Source organism: Loxodonta africana, chromosome 1, assembly GCF_030014295.1.
Source record: "Loxodonta africana isolate mLoxAfr1 chromosome 1, mLoxAfr1.hap2, whole genome shotgun sequence".
In the NCBI taxonomy this organism is placed as follows: domain Eukaryota; kingdom Metazoa; phylum Chordata; class Mammalia; order Proboscidea; family Elephantidae; genus Loxodonta; species Loxodonta africana.
The window spans coordinates 148,802,812-148,825,205 of NC_087342.1; the positions used below are offsets into that span (position 1 = coordinate 148,802,812).

General features: G+C 38.1%; 1 protein-coding gene across 1 annotated transcript; it reads right to left on the minus strand.

Moving 5' to 3' along the window:
- Positions 1-2,370: 2,370 nt before the first annotated feature.
- On the minus strand, positions 2,371-14,790 carry CGA (glycoprotein hormones, alpha polypeptide). Its single transcript, XM_003404364.3, has 4 exons — positions 14,584-14,790; positions 5,177-5,283; positions 3,961-4,145; positions 2,371-3,536 (listed from the first exon to the last, which is right to left on the minus strand). The coding sequence occupies exons 2-4, from the start codon at positions 5,274-5,276 to the stop codon at positions 3,459-3,461; spliced, it is 363 nt and encodes a 120-aa protein (XP_003404412.1). The 5' UTR covers positions 5,277-5,283; positions 14,584-14,790; the 3' UTR covers positions 2,371-3,458.
- Between the last annotated feature and the right edge of the window lie 7,604 nt (positions 14,791-22,394).

Below are 22,394 nucleotides of genomic sequence, written 5' to 3' on the forward strand. Positions count from 1 at the left end.
AATTTCTCAATCTTATCTTCTGGAGAATCTTGACATCTTTGAATCCCTGTGATCCAACAATGTTCCAGCACTTACTAGACATTTAATATATATATAATAAATAAATGAATGAAAAATGTCTCCATGTATATTTTAATGTTTCTTAAAATGTATATGCACCATTTTTACTTTAATTTTTCACCCTGACACTAAAACAAACAGGATTTCTTAATTGGGCAATGCTGGTCAAGCTCAAGTCATTACAGAACCTCTCTAGGAAACAGTCTAGTATCTGAACTTGATCTGAGGTTGTCTGAGAATAGCAACAGCAGCAGTAACATTACAATCACAGAGTCAGGAAAGCCACACCTTGAAAATAATCTCAAAGCTTATCTAGCCCATACTTTTCTTGACATATGACACTGGGGCTGAGCCCAGTGGATAGGATTAACTGGTTCAAGGCCACATAACAAGTAAATGGCAGAACTCGGAAGAGAACTCATACTGTAGACTTGTGGAAAAATGTCATTTTCCCTATGAACAGTCTGGGACTTATGAAGAAGAATGGGGCATCAGGATTGGATGAAGACTCATTAACAGACTGCGTTATGCAGATGACACAACCTTGCTTGCTGAAAATGAAAAGGACTTGAAGCACTTACTAGTGAAGATCAAAGACCACAGCCTTCAGTATGGATTACACCTCAATATAAAGAAAACAAAAATCCTCACAACTGGACCAATGACCAACATCATGATAAACAGAGAAAAGATTGAAGTTGTCAAGGATTTCATTTTACTTGGATCCACAATCAACAGCCGTGGAAGCAGCAGTCAAGAAATCAAAAGACGCATTGCATTGGGTAAATCTGCTGCAAAGGACCTCTTTAAAGTGTTGAAGAGCAAAGATATCACCTTGAAGGCTAAGGTGTCCCTGACCCAAGCCATGGTATTTTCAATCACTTCATATGCATGTGAAAGCTGGACAATGAATAAGGAAGACCGAAGAAGAATTGACACCTTCGAATTGTGGTGTTGGCGAAGAATATTGAATATACCATGGATTGCCAAAAGAATGAACAAAATCTGTCTTGGAAGAAGTACAGCCAGGATGCTCTTTAGAAGCAAGGATGGTGAGACTATGTCTCATATACTTTGGACATGTTCTCAAGAGGGATCAGTCCCTGGAGAAGAACATTATGCTTGGCAAAGTACAGAGTCAGTGGGACAGAGGAAGACTGTCAATGAGGTGTATTGACACAGTGGCTGCAACTATGAGCTCACACAAAACAACAATTCTAAGGATAGTGCAGGACTGGGCAGTGTTTCGTTCTGTTGTGCATAGGGTCACTATGAGTCAGAATCAATGCGATGGCACCTAACAACAGCAAGTAGGGGTTATAACATTGGAAGCAAGAGTTGGTGTGATGCTAGGATGGGGTCATGACTCATGGAATGAAGGCAGCCTCAAGAAGTTGCAAAAGACGAGGAAATGGATTCTCACTTCAGAACTCCAGAAGAAGTCTGCCTTGCCAACACCTTATTTTTAGTCCTAAGAAATCCATTTTGGGCTTCTGACATCCAGAACTGTAAGATAATAAATTAGTGTTTTTTTAAGCCATGAAGTTTGTGGTAATTTGTTGCAATAGCAACAGGAAACTAATACAGCTGGGTAGGAGTACTCATAGATTCACTAGGCTTGGAACAACCCACTTCAGTGTTAAAAGATATTACTTGCCCCTGAAAATAGAAGGCAGAGTTCTAAGACCAGGCTCTGAAACCGCTTACATCTTACTACAGGGGACAGCTCTCAGCTCCCCCTGTCTGCTCTGTACCTCATTTCCATTGGCTTAGCCAGTGCTCCCCTACATTCCCCAGACTTACCAGATCCTGAATCCCTTAAACTCACCCTACAGTCCATAGACAGTGGCTCCCAGGTAAATTACTGACAGACTTGCCTGTTGAGGAGGAGGTCCTGAGACAGACTTCTTAGTTGTTAGAGTAAGTAGAATGAATATGGAAGGTCCAAAGAGCAAGTGGAGAAGGCCACAGGTAAAAAGCAGGAACTGTGAGCACAGTCTCACCTTTGCCCCTTTCAGCCCCTGAAAAGTGCCCCCAATATTGTTCACCTTGCTCTTCCCAAGTCTGTGTGTGATCAGAAAATTCCCTACTAAATGAACAGGGATGACACTTTCTCTACTATTTCCTGACCAAACCCATTCTTTGGGGGTAATTGAAGAGCCTTGTGTGTTTGCCAACTTGCTGGGGAATTGGTTATCACTCAGAAAGGCAATCTTGGCAAATTCTAAAACTTTTTTTGAAAACTTTATTTATGACCTGTGGTTTTTTTTTTGTTGTTGTTGTTTTTTTTTTTTTTTTTAGGCTCATATTTTTAAATTTCTTGCTCCTTAGGAATAGGACTTTAGGGTGCTTTTGATCTTTACCGTGGCTAATATAATTTAATGAGTATGACACCATAATCTCCAAGGTAAGGACCACCACTGTTTCTAAGTACCCAACTAAGTATAAACGTCCAATAAATGTGATTTTGAAGCACAGCACTTCTCTTAAGCATTTGGATAGAACTTAGTAAAAGTGCTTCCACTCCACCTAGTACACAGGGAGTGCTCAACAAATACTTTGCTCATCGCTTATTCATTCCCATCTAGACCTGAATGTGGGATGTGAGATCTGATGTCTCTAGAAGTTTGAAGTAAGCCCAATTTTAATTGAGGACAGTTATATTCTTTCCTTATCCACCAATCAGTTACAGCCGAGTTTGCAGCAACTAATAAGATGCATTTTCTTTTAGCCAGACATAAGCCAAGTGGAGAGAAACTTCAGGCAAGGGAGGATTCTCTTTTTCCCAAACCCTAGAGCAGTGTTCTCCAAATTTTTCCTCAAATGAATCTACTGATCAAACATCCCCAACATATGCATAATTATTTATTTATAAATTGTATAATCTATATAATGAATAGAAGCTCTCATATTTTCTTCCTTCACCCCAATGAATCATCTGATGTCTAGGCCATGGCTGGAAGGACTCACCGCTTGTTTCTAGAAAGGTTGGTGGGAACAAGGGTCTCCAGTGTCAGGTCACTGAGTGCCTGTGACCCCAACTCAGCCATTGACTCACTCCCTTCAATTAATCCCATGAAAAGCAACTGGCTTTAAGCCTTTAAGAAGAAATTACAATTTAATGATTGAATGATGATTTAAAAGATTTTATTTCTAAAGGAACCAGCTTTTTATGGTCATGCTAAATGTTGTATTTTATTCCCCATGAAAAGAGCTAGACTGCTGATTATACTGAAGGATAAGGAGAAAGGCAATAAAGCTGCAGTATATCTTTGAAGCATGTCAAAGGTGGTATGGTAAGGAAAAGGAGGGTTTTATCTCATAAGACCATAAACAGTGAACAACTTAATCTTCCATTCCGGGAAATCAGCAGTCGCCAACACAGCATGGCAAAATATTTAAGATTTGTGATAGTAGCAGGTGCTGCAGTGGCACTCCGTGTGGTTCTCCACTTTGGCATTTCCCATGACTGTGGCCTAAAGAGGAAGGAAGGAAAAAATACATACATATGCAAAATTAAATACATATATATGCAAAATATCTCTATGTAGCCAGATGAACTAAGTAGATGCTTACTGCATTTACATACTCTCCCTTTCGGCTGCTATTTTCACTCTAAAAGGGTAGGTTTGTATTATGTACAGATGGTGTAGTCTCGCCCAAACTTCCCTTCTTCACCTCCACCCCATTCTCTTCATTCCGAATAAATCCTGCCTGTTTTTTTTCTAGTACCCACAAGACTGTAGACTCTGTTAATTAAAACGGACAAATGCAGACCCTCCCTGTATAAATGTCCATCAAACAATGGGTCACCTTTGGCATTAAAACCCATGGATACACTCTGTGGGCATTTCTCTGTTTAAGCTGTTTGAAAGCTTCTGGGACCATTTAAGTTCTCACCTTGGTAAATGTTTTGGCCACACAGCACGTGGCCTCTGAGGTGATGTTTTTGGGAACCAACATTGTCTTCTTGGATCTCGCTGGAGTGGGATATGCTCTGGAGAAGCAGCAGCCCATGCATTGATAAATTGGGGCTCCCAGCTTGGAGAAGTATTTGTTCTCCTTTAGCTTGCATTCTGGGCAACCTATCATTAAAAAGGCAAAGATCAAAACAAGCCGAAGAGGATTCAGAAAGAAATACTCATAATGAGTATTTCCTTATGTATAAGATGGTAAATGTTCTTTTTTCTTTGGAAAATAAATACTTTTTTGCAATAAGTTCATCTTCATACATAATATCTATTTGTATTGGTTACAGTTATTTACATGGGAAAACAATGCTTGCCGATATGCATGGGAAATCACAGTTGTGTTAGTTTCTCTGTCCTCCAACTTGGATTCTCTACCCCAATGCTAATAGTATGCCTGTAGGGAACACAAAACTTGACAGATGAAAACACCATGCTCATCTGAGAGGAGAGTTTTGCTCAGAGGCAAAATATTCTACTTCTTGGTCTGTGCTGTTATTTTTCCCCATAGAAATTCCAAATATTGACAGAGAAAAATATGTCAGAATTAAGAATGCTCAGCACGTGCAGGGAACCTGATATTAGATCTGGCAGCTGCACTTGGGAGTTGGGATTACAATATTACCACTTTTCTAGAGAAAAACCCTAACCAATAGTGATTCACAATTTCACAGCAGATAGAATTATACCAGTTACTATATGAGATTTTCTTTCAAACTATACAGCAAAACAAATTTACTGCATAAAATGGTTTTGTTTTTCTCACTTGTTAAGTGATATGAAAATTCACCTACTAAGGGAATGTTAAAATCTTCTCAAGTCTTTTGGGAGAAACATGAAAACAAAAAATGAGGCAACTAAATAAAAAGCATTTTCTGCTTTTAAAACTCAGATAAAGAATAATAAAGAATCCATTTCAAATGAAAATGTACAAGCTGCTATTTAAATGGACATATGAGATATCACTCACTGTACATTTTCTGAACCTAATTTAATTTTATGCTCACAATCTACAAGTGCCTAGATATGTATCCAGCAGGCACAGATTTGTTATCATATTTGAAAAGGAGATGAAAATGTATTAATGGAGTTATTGATGTATATCTGTATGTTGTTCTTATTACTGCAAACCAAGTTTGGTCACGCACCCTGCAATGCAAACTCTCCATCAGGAAAGGAATGGAGGAGATGCAGAAACACAGACAGTGTGGCCAGAATGACAACCGCATATTTTCTGTAGTAATCCATGGCTTTCCTGCAAAACAGATATGGGGGGCGGGGGGGAGAAAGTTAGTTAATCTAAAAACTGATTTCCAGTAATAACAACAACAAGTAACTTTAACATTACTACTAATAGTAGTGATCACTGTCTTGATCCTTTTCAGCTCCCCAGCATACTCCACCTATTACCATTGAGTTGACTCCAACTCATGGTGGTGACCCCATGTTTGTCAGAGTAGAACTGTGCTCTAGGGTTTCCAAAGGTTGTAACCTCTTGGAAGCAGACCACCTTTCTCCCAAGGTGCCTCTGTGTGAATTTGAACTGCCAACCTTTTGGTTAATAGCTGAGCACGTTAATAATTTATACCATCCAGGACCCAGTACACTCTAAAACCATGTAAATTAAAAAACAAAGAGAATAATTTCACTGGCCATCTCTTTTTAGAAAGGAAGTAGAAAATTGAATCTTCCCATTCCTCATGTAAACCAGTTGGATTTGGCTTAATGATAACAAAAATAAATTCTCTCTTTAAATATATATCACCTTGTTAAGAAACCTCAACAAGGAAATTAAGCTAGATAGTATCAAAGATACATATTATATATGAGTGTAGATAGGCATGATATGGTGTGATATAATACAATATGATATGATACATAAGCATTGGAGCCCTCCCGTTTCCAAGTTGGAGACAAAAGGAAAATACTATGTCTCTCCTGTTTTTTATTCACTGGTGGTAGGTGAGCTGTAAGTCTCTTTGTCAATGTGTAATACTAAAATGCCGATTCAACAAGATGGCAGGGGTAGAGAGCAGAGAATGCTGATTAAAGTTTTGTTAAATGTACTCCTTGACTTACACCTGTAGATACACCTTTACCTCAGCATTTTGAGTGCATGAGGCCAGAACTAAATAGAGAGGCATAGTATGCTCATGGTTTGGAAGACTCAGCATAGTAAAGATGTCAATTCTCTCCGAATCGATCTATAGGTTTAATGAAATGCCTATTAAAATTCCAGCAAGGTTTTTTGTAGACATAAACAAGCTTATGCTAAAATTCACATTGAAAAGCAAAGGATCTAAAATAACCAAAACAATTTTAGAAATGAAGTAGAAGGAAACTCTCTAACCTGTGTTAAGATTTACTATCTAGTTACAGCAATCAAGATAATGTAGTATTAGCAGAGCAGAGGAATAAATACATAGACCAATGAAAAAGAATAGAGAACCCAGAAACAGACCCACACAGATACGTCCAACTGATTTTTGACAAAGGTGCCAAAGCCATTGAATGAAGGAAGGATAGCCTCTTCAATAAATGTTGCTAGAGCAATTGGACATCCATAGGTAAAAAATGAAACCATCCTAAGCCTCACACTCTAGGAAAAAACTAACTCAAAATGAATCATAAACTTAAATGTAAAACTATGATTTTGGGGGGGAAAAAAATGGGAAAACATTTGCACAACCTAGGTCTAAGCAAAGAGTTTTTAGATTTGACACAACAAGCATAAGCAAAAATGAAAAAAATGATAAATTGGTCTTCATCAACCAATTTCCACATTCAGCTGGATCATCGAATGTGGAAATCAACCAGACTTAAAAAAGTCTGCAGTGCAAAAGACCCTACATCTCAATGCCCACACCTCCTGCCACCCAACTACACCAGAATAATATGAGTCCAAGAAAACAAGTGTTTTCTCACCTCAGCCTTAAAGGCCTTTCTCTCTCTCACCACCCCATCCACCTCAGAGTCTACTAAGGAGCTGTCCAACTGCAAGCTCCAATGTGAAGACTTCATCCATCTCCAAAGCCAGAACGAGTAGACCCCTCCACTCCATTCTCCTACCATTTTGCTTATAATTATTAGATCAAGTCCCACAGACTGTCCTGAACTCTAGCCAGTCAGGGGTATGTCTGTCTCTCTGTCCTTCTGAAAGCTTCTTAAGGGCAGAGATGAAACCCGTTGCCATGGAGTCAATTCCCACTCATTGCAACCCTATAGGACAGAGTAGAACTGTCCCATAGGGTTTCCAAGGAGCGGCTGGTAGATTCAAACCACTGACATTTTGGATCGCAGCCAAGCTCTTAACCACTGCGCCACCAGGGGCAGAGACTATGCCCCTCTGATCCACCACCACCCTAGCAAAAGGCCTTGCTCATAGTAGATGCTCAATACGATTACAAGGTTGAACTGGAATCTTAGAACAGTAATAATAATAATACCTATCAAAAGTTGCTAATGTAGAGCTGTCATTCACATTGAGGAATAAGATAGGCCTTAAATGACAACTTAGAATAAATGTTCAAGAAAATGACATATTTTCAGATAATAAATTCATTAGAGACAATGTATTCTCACTTAGCTGTGTAATTTGTAGCTGGCAAAGGTGTGAGTCTGTAAGTATTAAATATGCAAAGAGGGAGCCATTTTATTCCAGAATATAAAAGTCAGAGATACTCAGAAGAAAACATTAATAAAAAGCATATTTAAGAGCTCCAGGGTTAAATTAGGTGTCCCTTAGTTTTTTTTTTTTAGTTTATATCAAACTACATATGTACCTAAATTTAGATTCTTGATATAATATGACTTGTGAAGAAGAGGTAACATTTTTAAAAGTACAAAAGAATATTATTACTATAATTTATTATTATTTAATATGTTTGCATTACATTATTATATTATTTATTGAGATATATATAATTATCTTTATATAATTAATTTATTAAATAGTTTATGAAATAGGTAAATCCTCTACCAGTGTACCACACAAGCTATAAATGTGTGTGTGTGTCTATGTGTGTGGAAAAGATTCTTCCGAAAAGATTACAAGTGCTTGGAACAATATGACATTTTGCCCTTCACTTGCAAAGACGTTGCCATTGATCTCCTACTGGCAGATATGAGGTTTTTTGTTTTTCCAGTGTTGCTGATAGCTGGGTGACTCATCTATAGTCTCACACCAGGAAGCCCAACTGACTCATAACGTACATTTTTGAGATGACTGGCTAGGTTTAGAAGCATAATTCTATGTTAATTAAGCAGATTAAATCTAACTGACTTCTTGAGGGTTAATCTAAGGCTTTACCTCATTAGCCCCATCTAACCAATCCAGCCTTGACTAAATGATAATTGGTGAAAGAAACCCCTTAAGGATAGGGTCTTTAATCCCCAGAACATTGCCTGTCATGAGATAGGGATTCAGTAATTGTTGCTTAAACAAAAGATAGGCCTGTAATTGTTAACTATCTGATCCAGAGAAGATAATTCAGGAATTGTCTTAATAAAAGGTTTGAAGGTAGAAAGTCTCAAAGGAAAATATAATATCCTGGCTCCTTCGTCCTACCAACTTCCCCAGAGAAGGGCCCCGAACCCATCTGCAGGCTTACCTCCACCTCCTGCCAAGTGGCTACCTCTGTCTCCAGGTAAAGAAATTTAAAGAGTCTGGGTTCAGTGGTCAGGAAATTCAGCTGTGAGTGACTCCGGCTACTAGTTTTCCTTCCTCCTGTGATCTGCGTCCAGTAAGTGGGTTTCTACCTTGTTCTTGTAACATACTCTGAATCCCAGGTACAACAGTGAGTATCTTTTTGTTGTTCCACGTTCCAGTCACCCAACCTTAATCCTCCAGGCTTTCCATTTCTTCTAAGAAAACATCTTTTCCTCAACATTTCTCCCCAGAACTAGAGTAACTTGAGACCCATTAACACATTCACTGATAGTTTTCTCCAAAGATGGTGACAAGGAATGGCTTAAGATTTGGGGGGAAAGGGAAAGACTGGTTAATACCCACACAATCTGCCTCAACTCTCCTCAACCATTTTTTAATAATGATGATTAAAGTTTATTTTATAAAAAGATGAATTTTAGATAGTTTAGCAGGAGTTCAAATGTTGTAAAGTGCAAATTTTTAAGGTTCGAATTGAATTCTTGGGAGATTTAAGGACTTTGAAATGAATACCTGCTACGTGCCAGGCACTGTGCCAAGTACACGTGATACGAATATGAATAAGATATCCTGTCACCTGAGGAGCTCAGAGGACAATGAGGGCTCCAGGTACAAAGGCAAATAATTATGAGTTAAAGTGATAACTGAAATAATAAAAGCATATTTAGGTATTGAGACATTTGGGAGGCTGGAGACATGAAAAAGGATAGAAAAACTACTGAGGATAAAGAACATGTACTTAATGGAAAAAGAAACACGACAGTAGTATATGTATATGTATATTTTGTTGTTTTGACCTTCATTCAGTAGTCCTTATGATTTCCCAGCAGGTAGAGGTAGCAAATAAAGTATCCCTCAGGTGCCCCTGTATTTGAGGAAAATAAGGCCAAATGAAGTAACCCAGTTCGGCAGCAGTATTTGGGATGACATTTCTGTTTACCAATCACTGAACAGTCATTTTTTGCCTCCACGAAATTAAGAGTGCCAACTGGTTTTCCAGATGAAATGGAAAGAAAAGAAATGAAAACAAGGGCCCATAGACAAAAGAAACATACAACACTGCTTATAAAGCTCTATGAAAACAGGGGTTTCCACAAAGAAGAATAGAACAAAGGATGAACTTTCAGAACATTTCTTTTAAAAAGAAAGAAGAGCAGTCAGTATTTAGAAGAAAGTTGATATAATGCTCATAAACCAAAAAAACCAAACCCAGTGCCGTCGAGTCGATTCTGACTCATAGCGACCATGGCATTAAAAAAATGATTTCAATTTCTTTATGAGCATTCTTGTAATAATGTTTTGAGTATTTTCTTTTCCTAATTGACTAAATTTAAGAGACTTGCAATAAGATGTACACTTTCCACTTTAATTGTTACTCAAAGATGCTCTACAGTGCTAACATAATTATGTAATCAAAATCTTGATTCTTCTATTATCTTTCTGATGTGCCTAGCACATCAGCATTTTTTTAATTTTCTGTATACTAAATCTATATTGCAAAAAAATCAATAAGATGTTGATGTGAAAACTCTACGCACCATAAAATATTGTTTTAAATGAGAATTTCAAATGTTTGTTATTTTTAAATACACCAAATTTTTAAAACAACATGATTTTTAAAATAAATACTATCAGAAATAAAACATTGCATAGTGTCAGTTTATCACACAGAGAAGTAAAAGTTCCAAAGGCCAGAAAATTTATGTGGGAAACTATTATAATAAGAATCTTCCTTGTAACTTTTTTGATTTGTGCATTATCTTCTGTTACGTTTCTATGAGACTTTTTTCATGCCATCTTCTGACACACCAAATATCATTTTCCTCATTTAAAAGTAATAAGAAAACAAACTCATTGCAATCGAGTCAGTTCCAACTCATAGTGACCATATAGGACGGAGTAGAACTGCCCCACAGGGTTTCCAAGGAGTAGCTAGTGGATTCGAACTGCCAACTTTTTGATTAGCAGCTGTAGCTCTTAGCCACTGTGGCACCAGGGGTCCAAGGTTGAGTAGGAGAAATAAACACTTAAAAAACACAAATAAATGTAGTAAAGCACATGCAAAAAAAAAATCATTTGCCTAAATTCAGTAATAGAATAGGTAGCCCAGGATTATAGATTTATCAATCCTGCCGACTTTATTTATAAGGTATTTTTTCTATGGTAAAAACAGAGCAGAGGAGCCTCAAAGAGAATTCCCTTTGTTGTTCATCGCCCCTAAGTCTTTACTGCTCTGACAGGTTGTATTTTCCCAAAATGGCCACAATAACAGCTCTCAGCCCACGTGCTCTTCGGCAATGTGACCTTATAACTCACACATCAAAAGGTATTGTGTACCTTTGTATCCCATTAGATCTAGGCAGGCCCTATGACCACTTAAACAAATAGAATAGGGCAGGAGTGACACTGGGTCAGTTCTGGACATATCCCTGGCAGTTTCTGCTTCTTGCCTTTTAGAAGTCAACTGCCATGTAAGAAGTACTACTACCCTGAGATCATCATAGGATGGGAAGGTTAAGCCACATGCAGATGCCCTGGAGGATGAGAGGCCGCATAGAAAGGGAGAAATAGCCCAAGGAGTAGGGAGACATGTGAGTGAAGAAGCTATCCTGAATGACCAGACCCGTCCTGCCTGCAGATAACTTCAGCCCCAGCCACTTTCCGAAGGCAACTGCATGGGAGGCCCAACTTAATTACCCTGCTGAGCCCAATAGGTGATAATGATTCATTATTTATTCATTAATTTTTCAGGTAGTTGGGTGCACAGCAATAGATAACTGGAAACACTGCTGATCTTTTAACAAGAATTTCTCCTCGGAAGTCTTAGATATAGAACTATAATCTTGCCTCTCTACTTTCTCCCTGTACTTTCCTCTATAGTGGGTTATTTATATAACATATATTCTGTTTATTCAGTTAATCTATTAGGGCAAATACAACAAGGTGTAAAAACATTTTGGAGTTAGCATTCTGCACGGCATCTATAATAATAGATTTGGTACTGTCTTATACTTTAAAAAAGATACCTGCCGTTAATTGAGCGCTTGTATGTGCTAAATATTCTTCTGGGTACCTTGGATACACAAATACTTTAAACGCTAATGACAGCCCTATGAGGTATTATTCTCACATTTACAGATAAATAAATTCTGGAGGTGATGTAACAAGCTAGTCACTGGCAGAGCCAAGATTTAAAAATGACCCTTTATAACTCCAAAATCCAAGCTCTGAACCATACCCCACTATACCACCTTCAACCCTTTATATATTCCAATAAGTTTCTTAGTTTTTTTAGATGGCATGCCCCTTAATAAGATGTTGACATCTTTTTTTGAGAGCAACATTATCATGTACCAGCTTAAATATAACTTGCCCATCTAACTTTTTATTTTTACCCATTTATTTGAGGTCACCTTCTTAGGATCAGACTTACGAAGTCCATTTCATTTGGATAAAGAGGGATAGCACAGGAATTTTAGAACTGATCAAGTTAAAAGGACCAGTGTCTGACTGGTAGGGGACGGCTGGAGGGGGAGAAGCCTTAGCTTTCAGATAACGTTTCCTTGTTTGATTATCTTTGCACTTCTATGAAGGAAGCATTATTTCATAGGTGAGAAACCTGCACTTCAGAGAATTAAAGGAGTCTGCCAAAGTCACCAAGAACATGATTTGACCCTAAGGCAGAACCCTTCCACCTGTGCTACCCCCATAGCCTAGAAGCACACAGTTAATCCGTTTCCTCCTTTATGACTCTGATTCACACATAGATGATGTTGTTGGCGTTGCCTTTCCCAGTTCAATTCCAAATTTTGCCCTTGATTATACCCCCTCCCCATAAGCCTCAGCCCTCTCTCTCTTAGTCCCCAACATACTAAGGATCCTAGAGAATTTCCGTAACATTATTTCTGAGTGTGATGAGCCAAAGAATTGCTGGATTACTTTGTGCAACATTACTATGAGTACTGCTGAAATGTTACACCAAAAGCAGAATTTGCAAGGATCATAAGCTGACTGTGAACTTCTTTAGGATTCACAATCTGCAAAAAAATGGAAATTTGGTGCTATAGAAATACTAATTTATTCCTGTACATTTTCTCTTTGTGGAAGCAAATTGCCTCGATCTGCTTTTGAACAAGATGCACATTACCTTCTAATTTTGCTCTTTCTATTTTCCAGCTCTTACTTTGAGTTCTCATGTAAATTTGAGTCCCACATTAAAAAGAACTATGCAATGAAACTGAGACTCTGTTCTGGAACATAATCAATTGCTTTTCTAACGTTTTTCACATACCACCCTTTCAGCAGGAAACAGAAATATGACTCACTTAAAATTTCACTAACTCAATTAACTACTGCAAGAAACAAGGAAAGATACTTAAGAAAACCAAAGTTAAACTCGTACTGAAAACACGTAAAACTTTCATAAATGGTGACTGATCTCTTTTTTAAAAAATTCAAGACTATAGCTAAGTGTTGCAATGCAATTTGGACAACTAATATTGTGAATAACTGAATTGGTCTTAAGCCAAGTAATTATTTGAAAGACTTCTTCAGAAACTTAGAAAGTTTCCTCTCTTTAAATGCAAAATATTTTACTTTTGAGGAGGGAAAGGATTGTTGAACTTAGAAAACGGAAGTTCCTATGGGGATGAAACAGTTTTTGCATTCTCAAGGAATCCATCAGGTATCAGCCCATAGTTCTTCCCATGTGCCCAAATCCTTCCTGTTCCTCAACACTCGTAAGGGGGGCAAAAGAGAACTTTTATCTTCTAGTCTCAATTTCCTAACCAGCTGCCATTTCAACTTGTGCCAATTTAAATGTGACTATTTATTGTTAGAGAAACCCTGTTGGTGTAGTGGTTAAATGCTAAGGCTGCTAACCAAAGAGTCAGCAGTTTGAATCCTCCAGGTGCTCCTTGAAACTCTATGGGGCAGTTCTACTCTGTCCTATAGGGTCGCTATAAGTCGGAATCCATTTGACAGCAACAGGTTTGGTTTTTAGTTTTGGTTGTTGTTAGGTACTATCAAGTCAATTTCGACTCATAGAGACCCCACATGACAGAGCAGAACTGGCCCCATGGGATTTGCTTGGTTGTAATCGTTATGGGAGCAGATCACCAGGTCTTTCTCCCACAGAGCCAATGGATGAGTTCAAACCGACAACCTTTTGGTTAGCAGCCAAGCACTTAACTGTTTGCACCAGCAGCCCTCCTTCTAAGGTCAGCAAAATTTTCCAGAGATCTTCATTGGAACAAACCAATCAGGCTTGGGCAAGTGACTTATCATTGAAAGGTCATTAGTAATACCTAGAGAAATAATACTGACTCTGATTTTTGTGACATTGTATGAAAGAAGAAAATGGAAACAATGTTGTTCAGGAAATTCCAGTGTGACTATTCAAGTCTACATGAGAACATCTATTCAAAAGATATCAGAAGTTACTGTCATTTGGCTGAATAGATGAGCTGTTCTATTAATGGACAGCTGGAAGTTACAGTTACGCATCATTTAAAAACTGATAATAAAAATTATTGACAATTTATTTAATGTCCACCCCTGTGCCTGACCCCTGGAAGCCACTCGGAAGAATGCCTTTCAAATGACATCTAATAATTCTTAAGGAAATTTTTTAGATACTGACAAGCATTCAAGCATCCTAGTAGAAGTTTGGTTTCTGGCTTCTGCTAGATAATATCTTAGCTTGTGATCGCAGACCACAATTTTTCAGAGTTCCTCCTAACTTAATCGTGAGCGCTGAAAGAAAGTGAGCAAATACCTCCTGTCTCATCTTATTAAGGTCTATACATAGACTCTGAAAGCTCTCCTATAGGTTCAAATGTGTCATTCCTTGCTCAATTAAAATCTCAAAAATTGTTTCATTCATATTACCTTCGTCTGGACTTTTGGCAGGATGTGTTCAGGGCAGTTGCTTGTGAATCTGAAGAGGGATTCCAGTTTCGTCTTGTGATTCTCAGTAACTGTAATTCATAAAGTCCTCACCTATCTTTTATACCAGCCGAGTAATAAAAACTACATGTTCCCACCTGCATCTAAGCCTGGGGATCAACAGTAAATCCCACCCAAGACTGAATGGTACTTAGTGTAATCACTATGACATCAGTTTGATCTTATCTTGTTTCATCCCTTAGATCATTTTTTGTTTTGAACCATTTTCAGGCAGTGGTGGCTGCAAGGTCAGCCTATGAAAAGAGAGCACGCAGTCGTTTTCTACATAGTGTTATCAAGACTTAAACACAACATCCTGAAAGTCAACACTTTCCTATAAACAAACCCTGAGAGTATCATATTTAATTAGCTAAGTACTTGATGTTTACTTAAAACAGAAGAGCCATAGATTTCAGATAACATGTAAAAAGCATTTTCAGGCTTATAACATTATTTCAGTATGAAACAGAAAAATTAATCACATGCCTATTTAGACTTTTCCAAAATTAATGTGTATCTTGATTCAATAAAATGCAAGGGAAAGATATGAGGCAGTTCTGAGAAGGACTGACTAGTTCTCGATATTCGTGCTTTTCTCTCTCTCTCTCTTTTTTTTTTCTTGTTATACTGTATGTAAGGCTCATTTTCAAGCAGAAAATGCATGTGCTATGGTTTGCCAGCTATGGGACAGATAACTCCTAGCGTGGCAATTTGGTGTCTCTCTAAAATCTACACAACTCCTCAGGCTGCAGCTCAGGTTGCCTCCCCTTTCCCACCCTACCCCTGATGCAAGAGATTGTGACCCTTCGAATGTTCCTATTTCCATCTACTCTGCTTTGTGCCACTTCTGCAGGAACCGGCTTAGATACAAACTACCAAGGGCCTGTCCAGGCGAAAGTTTAGAAGATCCATGTGATGCAAAAAGCAACTTCGGTTGAACATAAGAAACTGACCTCAGAAAGCAAAGTTGTTTTGTGATTATTACCTGTGATAAGTTGATTTTTTTTTTTTTTCCAGTTCTTACACCTCTTCAGCTTTCCATTATCCCCTTGCAGCGGTTTCTTCACTCTACCCATTCACCTTTTCCTATTGACAACTGATGTTACCATTATTCACAAATGTCTACTATTTAAATCTCAAAGGACTGGCAGTATATTTCCAATGCGATGGACTTATTTTGAAAATCTGGAACCTTTATAGTTTTAAGGAAGGGAAATCCGAGAAATCTTAAGGAAAGATTGTTTTTTCCCTCTCTCCCTTTCAGTAAAATAAAACCCTGGGCGATGCAAACATTTAACACACTCAGCTGCTAACTTGAAGGTTCAAGTCCACTCAAAGGAGCCTCGGAAGAAGGGGCTGGCAATCTACATCCAAAAAACTCAGCCATTAAAAACCCTGAGTCAGAGTCGACTTGAAGGCAACTGGTCCCCTTCCAATCAAGCATTTTATTCTCTTCTCTTGCCTTTATTTGTGTCTTTCAGTCCTTTTTTTCTTTCTTTTTTTTATGTGCATGGCTAAGTAGAAATAATGTTTCTTGTATGCTCTTATTAAATTATTATCATTTGGTTTGTGATTTAGTAATGGGATTTATTTTTATTTCAAAGGTTTCAGTGTAAGAATTAGGAAAAAATAGGCATATTAGGGGATTCAATGTGAAAGTTTTCTTGGTTTGGTTTGTATTTTTTTAATAGCATGGTATGGCAAAATAAATAAATAATACAAAAAAATTGTCAAAACGTTACCTCCCACATCTGATCTCTCCTCCAAATCCCCTGCTCAGGGGCAATGTTTACCGTTTCTTGTTGACGTTGTTGCAGATATACTGTGTATATATAAGCAGATGATACACGACTCTTCAACCACATTCAAATCCTCCTTAGAATGATGAACAGAATTCAAAACTTGGAAGAAATTGTGTAATTGTGCTCATAGTTTCAAGAAATTTCTTTCTGTTAATATAGTATAAATTATACTTTTCTGTACTTTCTACAATAAGCACATCTTTTATAATTGGAGAAAGCACCAATAATAAAAATGTTTCTTAAGCTTCATTATTTTATGTAACTGCTTTCATGTATTATTGATGGTTTTATCCCAGACCTGATAGCTCTATCTCCTCTCCCACTGACAGGACTGGTACAGTGAGGGAGTGCTGGTGGCGCAGTGGTTAAGAGTTTGGCTGCTAACCAAAAAATCAGGAGTTCGAAGCCACCAGCTGCTCTTTGGAAGCCCTAAGGGGGCAGTTCTACTCTGCCCAATGGGGTCTGTATGAGTTGGAATCGATTTCATGGCAACAAGTTTCGTTTCTGTTTTTGTTTTTTGGTAGGGTGAGAGGCAGAAGCACCAGTCCTCATTCGTTTGCAGTTACCTCCCAGATGTTAAAATTTAGAGTACCCACCACAGGGTAGGTGGGCTGGCTTAAGACACAGGGATGACTCATGGCAAACACTCACCTTCACTGGGAAAAGGCCTGACCTTTTGGTTAGCAGCCGAGCACTTTAACCTCTGTGCCACCAGGGCTCCTTTAAGTATATACAGACTATGCTACATGTGTGAATTTTTCCTAAGGAAGTTTCGTCATTTATAACACAGAATTTTTTTTAAATAACTACCTTTGTAAATGTTTCACATGCGTACCTGATTTGTTTTGTTAAATATAATCTTATATTAAACATACTTTGATCTTTCTAATAGCAAAATATGGTTATCCCAAGCACCATGCTGTAATCAGAAGAACAGCTGAGGTGTGTAAAATCTTTGCTTTTTCAAGCAGCTTTTACTTCTGTAATTTCAACCACATATTACATGATTTTAAAATATCAAAGGGTACGAGAACATAAATCAAAAGTGTCTTCCTCCTACCCCCAAATCTTCAATGCCATTCCTGAATGTATCCATTTTTAAGACTTTGTTAATGTTTCCAAACATTTTCTGTGTATATACACACACTTATTCTGGGAGTTTGCTGCACACAAATAGAAACATAATGTATACATTGTTTAGAATCTTGCCTTCTTTCTTGTTCTTAACCCAACAGTGTACCTTGGTGATTTCTCCATATCCACATGTGCAGTTCTAACCTATACTTTTCAATAGCCCAAAGTGTTTGTTATGGACCATTAATCATTTAACTAAAAAGCCCCTATTAATGATCATTTGCACCATTTTCAGTTTTTTACTCTACAAAAACTTGTCATTCTTGGTCTGGTTACATGTACAATTATACTTCTAAGATTAATGCTTAGAAATGGAATTGTTGGATCAAAGAGTGTAAGTATTTTAAATTTGAACAGAGATTGTTAAAGTGCCTTTTTCCACCACTGATCAAAACTGATGCCATGACATAGGTTAACTTTTATGAAACTAATAGATGAAAAATAGTACCTTATTTTCATATTTTTTGAGCAGGGTTGAACATCATTTCATAAATTATAGGCTATTTGTCCTTTTTTTTTCCCTGTGAACTGCCTACTCAAAAGGCTTTCTCAAGTTTATAATTTTATCTTTATATTTTAAGTTTGACTTTTTACTCTTTTAATAGTTTTATAATCACATTTATCTATCTTTTACTTTTAGGCTTGTAGGCTTTATGTCATGCCAAGGTACTAAAAAGAGGTATTTTTTTAAATTTGCCTTTATTTATTTTAGGTTTTGATCTTTAATTCATCTGTGATTTATTTTGGTGTAAGGAATGAAGTAGAAATTCAACTTCTTTTTAAATCTAAATGACAAGACAGTTGTTGCAAAACCATCTATTGAATAATCAGTCCCTTTTGGTCCAATAATTTGAAATGCCAGTAAATTCCCAAATGTTTTGGCGTCTATTTCTGGATTCTCTATTGTGATCCATAGGAATAATAATATTCAATAAAATTATTTTAAATGTTTTAAAATTTTTAAGATCATAAAATATTAGACTTAGTTATCTACTTTCTACCTACCAAATATATCAACAAAAGTACAGTATCCAAAGAGAAATTAGATATAAGTCTTATCCTGAAGTTGCTAGCAATCTGGTTGCTATAAATAAGAAATATTGGAATTTTCCCTCAGTATTTTCTTTAATTTGTCAGGAGGCTACTAAACAGAAGCTTTAATGCTTTATAGCTGTGTTTCTTGAAGCTTGTCCTGTGTGAAATTTAAATAATAATTACCAAGGTGTTTGCTTAAAATGCAGATTCCTGGGCACACCTGAGACCTACTAGATCAAAATCTCTGTTCATTGAGTCCAAAAATTTGCATATTATATGCCAGAGTTTGAGAATCGTGACTTATAGCATTACTTAGCAAGCCAGAAATGTGGTTAAGGAGCAATGTAGTTTGTTTTCATCTCCAACTGCCCCTGTAGCACAACTAAATTGAAGATGGTAAAGCCATTCATTAAACTGTGTGAGTCTGTACTCTGCACAAACAACTAAAACATCCAGCAGTAAGAATTTATGATAAAGGTATCCCAAAGCACCAAAACAACTATCCCAGGGTCACAGACACAAAAACAGGCAGAAGACTGTTTCTTGGTTGAGATAAGGTTTTTAATCAGCAGCAGCAGGTAAGGCAACTGACAGTCTGAAAGAATAACCTAGACATGATGTCTAACACACACGGCAGCAGCAAAACCTCCCAGAATTGATGGACAAGAAGCAGGTGGACTTGACACATGCAGAGTGTCCAAGAATATTCTCTGCTATTCCAGTCAAAACAGTGTGGCCTAATCAATAATGCAAACATCCTGTTACTCAGGCTAACAACCTCTGTCACCTGAACCCTCCGAGAGAGAAAGAAACTGGTGGTATAATTGTATGTAATCTTCCTCCAGTCTGAAATGTCAATAGTCTAGGCAAATAATGCTGCAAAGAAAGAGAGGAAAATCTCACCGGTGAAAAGTAATTTGTTTAACATTTTTCCATTTCTTTTTGCTTTGCCTAGAGCTCCTCCCACTTCCATTTCAGAAAGCTTTTGATAATGGGCTATCAATGAAAGGCTTCACAGGAGAAATGGATTCTTTGTAAGAACGGAAAGAGAAGCAATTGTGTTGATAGTGTGGCTCAGTTCTATTTATAGTGCAGTATTTTTTTTTATGAGAGGGGAAAATGAAGCCCAAAAGAACTTCCTACCCTAATTTTGCACATTAGAAGGCACTTAGGTTTACCCTAAAGCATCTCCTTCCTATATGGCTTGGCTATTTTGCAGTGAGATTAGGGTGCTACATTCAGAAACTTCTGCATCTTCACCCTCTGTGTCTGTATAAATGGCCATGAGCAGTTTTAGAGACAGTAAAGAACTCGGAGGGAGGGAATTAGGGCCACTTTTCTTAAGCAAAATAGATTTCCCTTGGAGAATGCTTTTGGGGTAGGTAACGGGAATCCCATGGTTCCTACAAGCAGGAGGGGCCAGCAGGGCCAATTGGTCTGACCTAAAATTTTGTGCAAATGGCTGCTAGCCAAAAAATGTTGAAGGTTCACATCCACCCACAGGTACCTTGAAAGAAAGGCCTGGTGACCTACTTCCTAAAACTCGGCCATTGAAAACCCTATGGAGCATATTTCTACAACTTACATGGGGTTGCCATGGGTTAGAATCAAGTTGACAGCAACCGAAAAAAAAAATTCAGAGGTAAATATATTTAGGGGGAAAGAGGGAGACCATGTCACAAATATTATCCTTACTGACCCCCTCCTCCCCCATCTACTCACTCATCTCTACCCCTGAGATCTGGCTAAATTGGAGGCTAGAAGGACTCTGTCTAGTCTCAGACTCTACATGCTGTGCCATAGGGTTTCCTAGGCTGTAACCTTTACTGGAACAGATCTCCAGGTCTTTTTTCCAGTGAAGCCACCAAGCAGGTTCCAATCACCAACCTTCAGATAACAGCTGAGAGTTTAACCATTGCACTACCAGGGCTCCTCCCAAATGGGAATAGGGAATCAATGCTTTCCCTCTTCATACTATTCTATATCTGATCAAATTCAAAGGCCAGTATGCCATATTACAGTGCCACCAAATTCAGCTCTTCTTGCCCATTCTCATGGGGTTTGTTTTAACTTGGGCTTAAGCTGGATTCCAAAAGAAGAAGAAAGTTGAAGAGGAGGGAGAGGGACAGGTAAAGAGTTTGTATATTCCTGAAAATTATCAAGGGAATTAAATACCATAAAATTGTAGAATGATGCATTGCTGATAAGGAGATGGAAAGAAGCCAGTATAGAGACAGGTTCCTAGACTTTAGATAATTGAGACAATGCTATTATTATCTGAACGTATGGGATGAGGTGAAGGAATTGATGACAAAGGAAATACAAAGCAACTTTTCTGTATGTTGAGTTGGTGGTGGCTACATGACTATATTTTGTCAAAACTCATTAAACTATACACATTAAAAGGATGAATCTTGTTGTTGTTGTTAGGTGCCGTCGAGTCGGTTCTGACTCATTGCGACCCTATGCACAACAGAATGAAACACTGCCTGGTCCTGAGCCATCCTTACAATTGTTGTTATGCTTGGGCTCATTGTTGCAGCCACTGTGTCAATCCACCTCATTGAGGGTCTTCCTCTTTTCCACTGACCCTATACTCTGCCAAGCATGATGTCCTTCTCCAGGGACTGATCCCTCCTGACAACATGTCCAAAGTATGTAAGACGCAGTCTCGCCATCCTTGCCTCTAAGGAGCATTCTGGTTGCACTTCTTCCAAGACAGATTTGTTCATTCTTTTGGTATATTCAATATTCTTTGCCAACCCCTCAATTCAGAGGTGTCAATTCTTCTTCAGTTTTCCTTATTCATTGTCCAGCTTTCACATGCATATGATGTGATTGAAAATACCATGGCTTTGTCAGGTGCATCTTAGTCTACAAGGTGACATCTTTGCTTTCCAACACTTCAAAGAGGTCCTTTGCAGCAGATTTACCCAATGCAATGTGTCCCTTGATTTCTTGATTGTTGCTTCCGTGGGTTTTGATTGTGGATCCAAAACTGAACATAAATTATACCTCCATAAACCTGACTTTGGAAACCCTGGTGGCGTAGTAGTTAAGTGCTACGGCTGTTATCCAAGAGGTCAGCAGCTTGAACCCACCAGGCGCTCCTTGGAACTTTATGGGGGCAGTTCTACTCTGTCCTATAGGGTCGCTGTGAGTTGGAATCGACTCGATGGCAACGGGTCGGGTTAAACCTGACTTTTGAAAAGAAAGGTGGGAAGGGCATTCTAATCAGAGGTAACAGGAGGAGAAAAAGCATGGAAGTGTGATAATCTGGTGTGCGCAACAGACCATAAACTGTTCAATATTACAAAAATATCAAATTCAGAGCAAAGGGTGGCAAGAGATGAAGTCTTGAGCTTTTCATTTGTCTCCAGCTTACACCTCAAACTCAATATATCTAACACTGAAGTTGACCCCATACACAAAAGTACATGATGTCTGTTGATGGTGTGATTTTCCTAGTCACCAAAACACAGAAGCTTGCAGTCATTCTTGACTGCCCCCCTTATCGATCCCACCAAGTCCTTGCTGCTCTCAAACAACACCATGGGTATTTTGGTGTTGGTGATGGCAGCAGCAGTGCAATGGTGTTGTTGTTGTTAGGTACCGTCAAGCCTATTTTCAACTACTATCAAAGGAATTAAATACCATATGAGAACTGCCCTATAGGGTTTCCTTGGCTGTAATTTCTATGGGAAGGAGCCCTGAGGCACAGTGGTTAAGAGCTCGGCTGCTAACCAAAAGGTTGACAGTCTGAACCCAACAGATGCTCATAGA

What these genes read in the sequence shown, in the direction of transcription:
- CGA (XM_003404364.3), bottom strand. Translation starts at nt 5,276, where the DNA reads ATGGATTACTACAGAAAATATGCGGTTGTCATTCTGGCCACACTGTCT. An exon ending in TGGAGAGTTTGCATTGCAGG is followed by an intron (nt 4,146 to 5,176) that starts GTGCGTGACCAA and finishes TTTTAATGATAG; the next exon opens with GTTGCCCAGAATGCAAGCTA. An exon ending in TGGCCAAAACATTTACCAAG is followed by an intron (nt 3,537 to 3,960) that starts GTGAGAACTTAA and finishes CTTCCTCTTTAG; the next exon opens with GCCACAGTCATGGGAAATGC.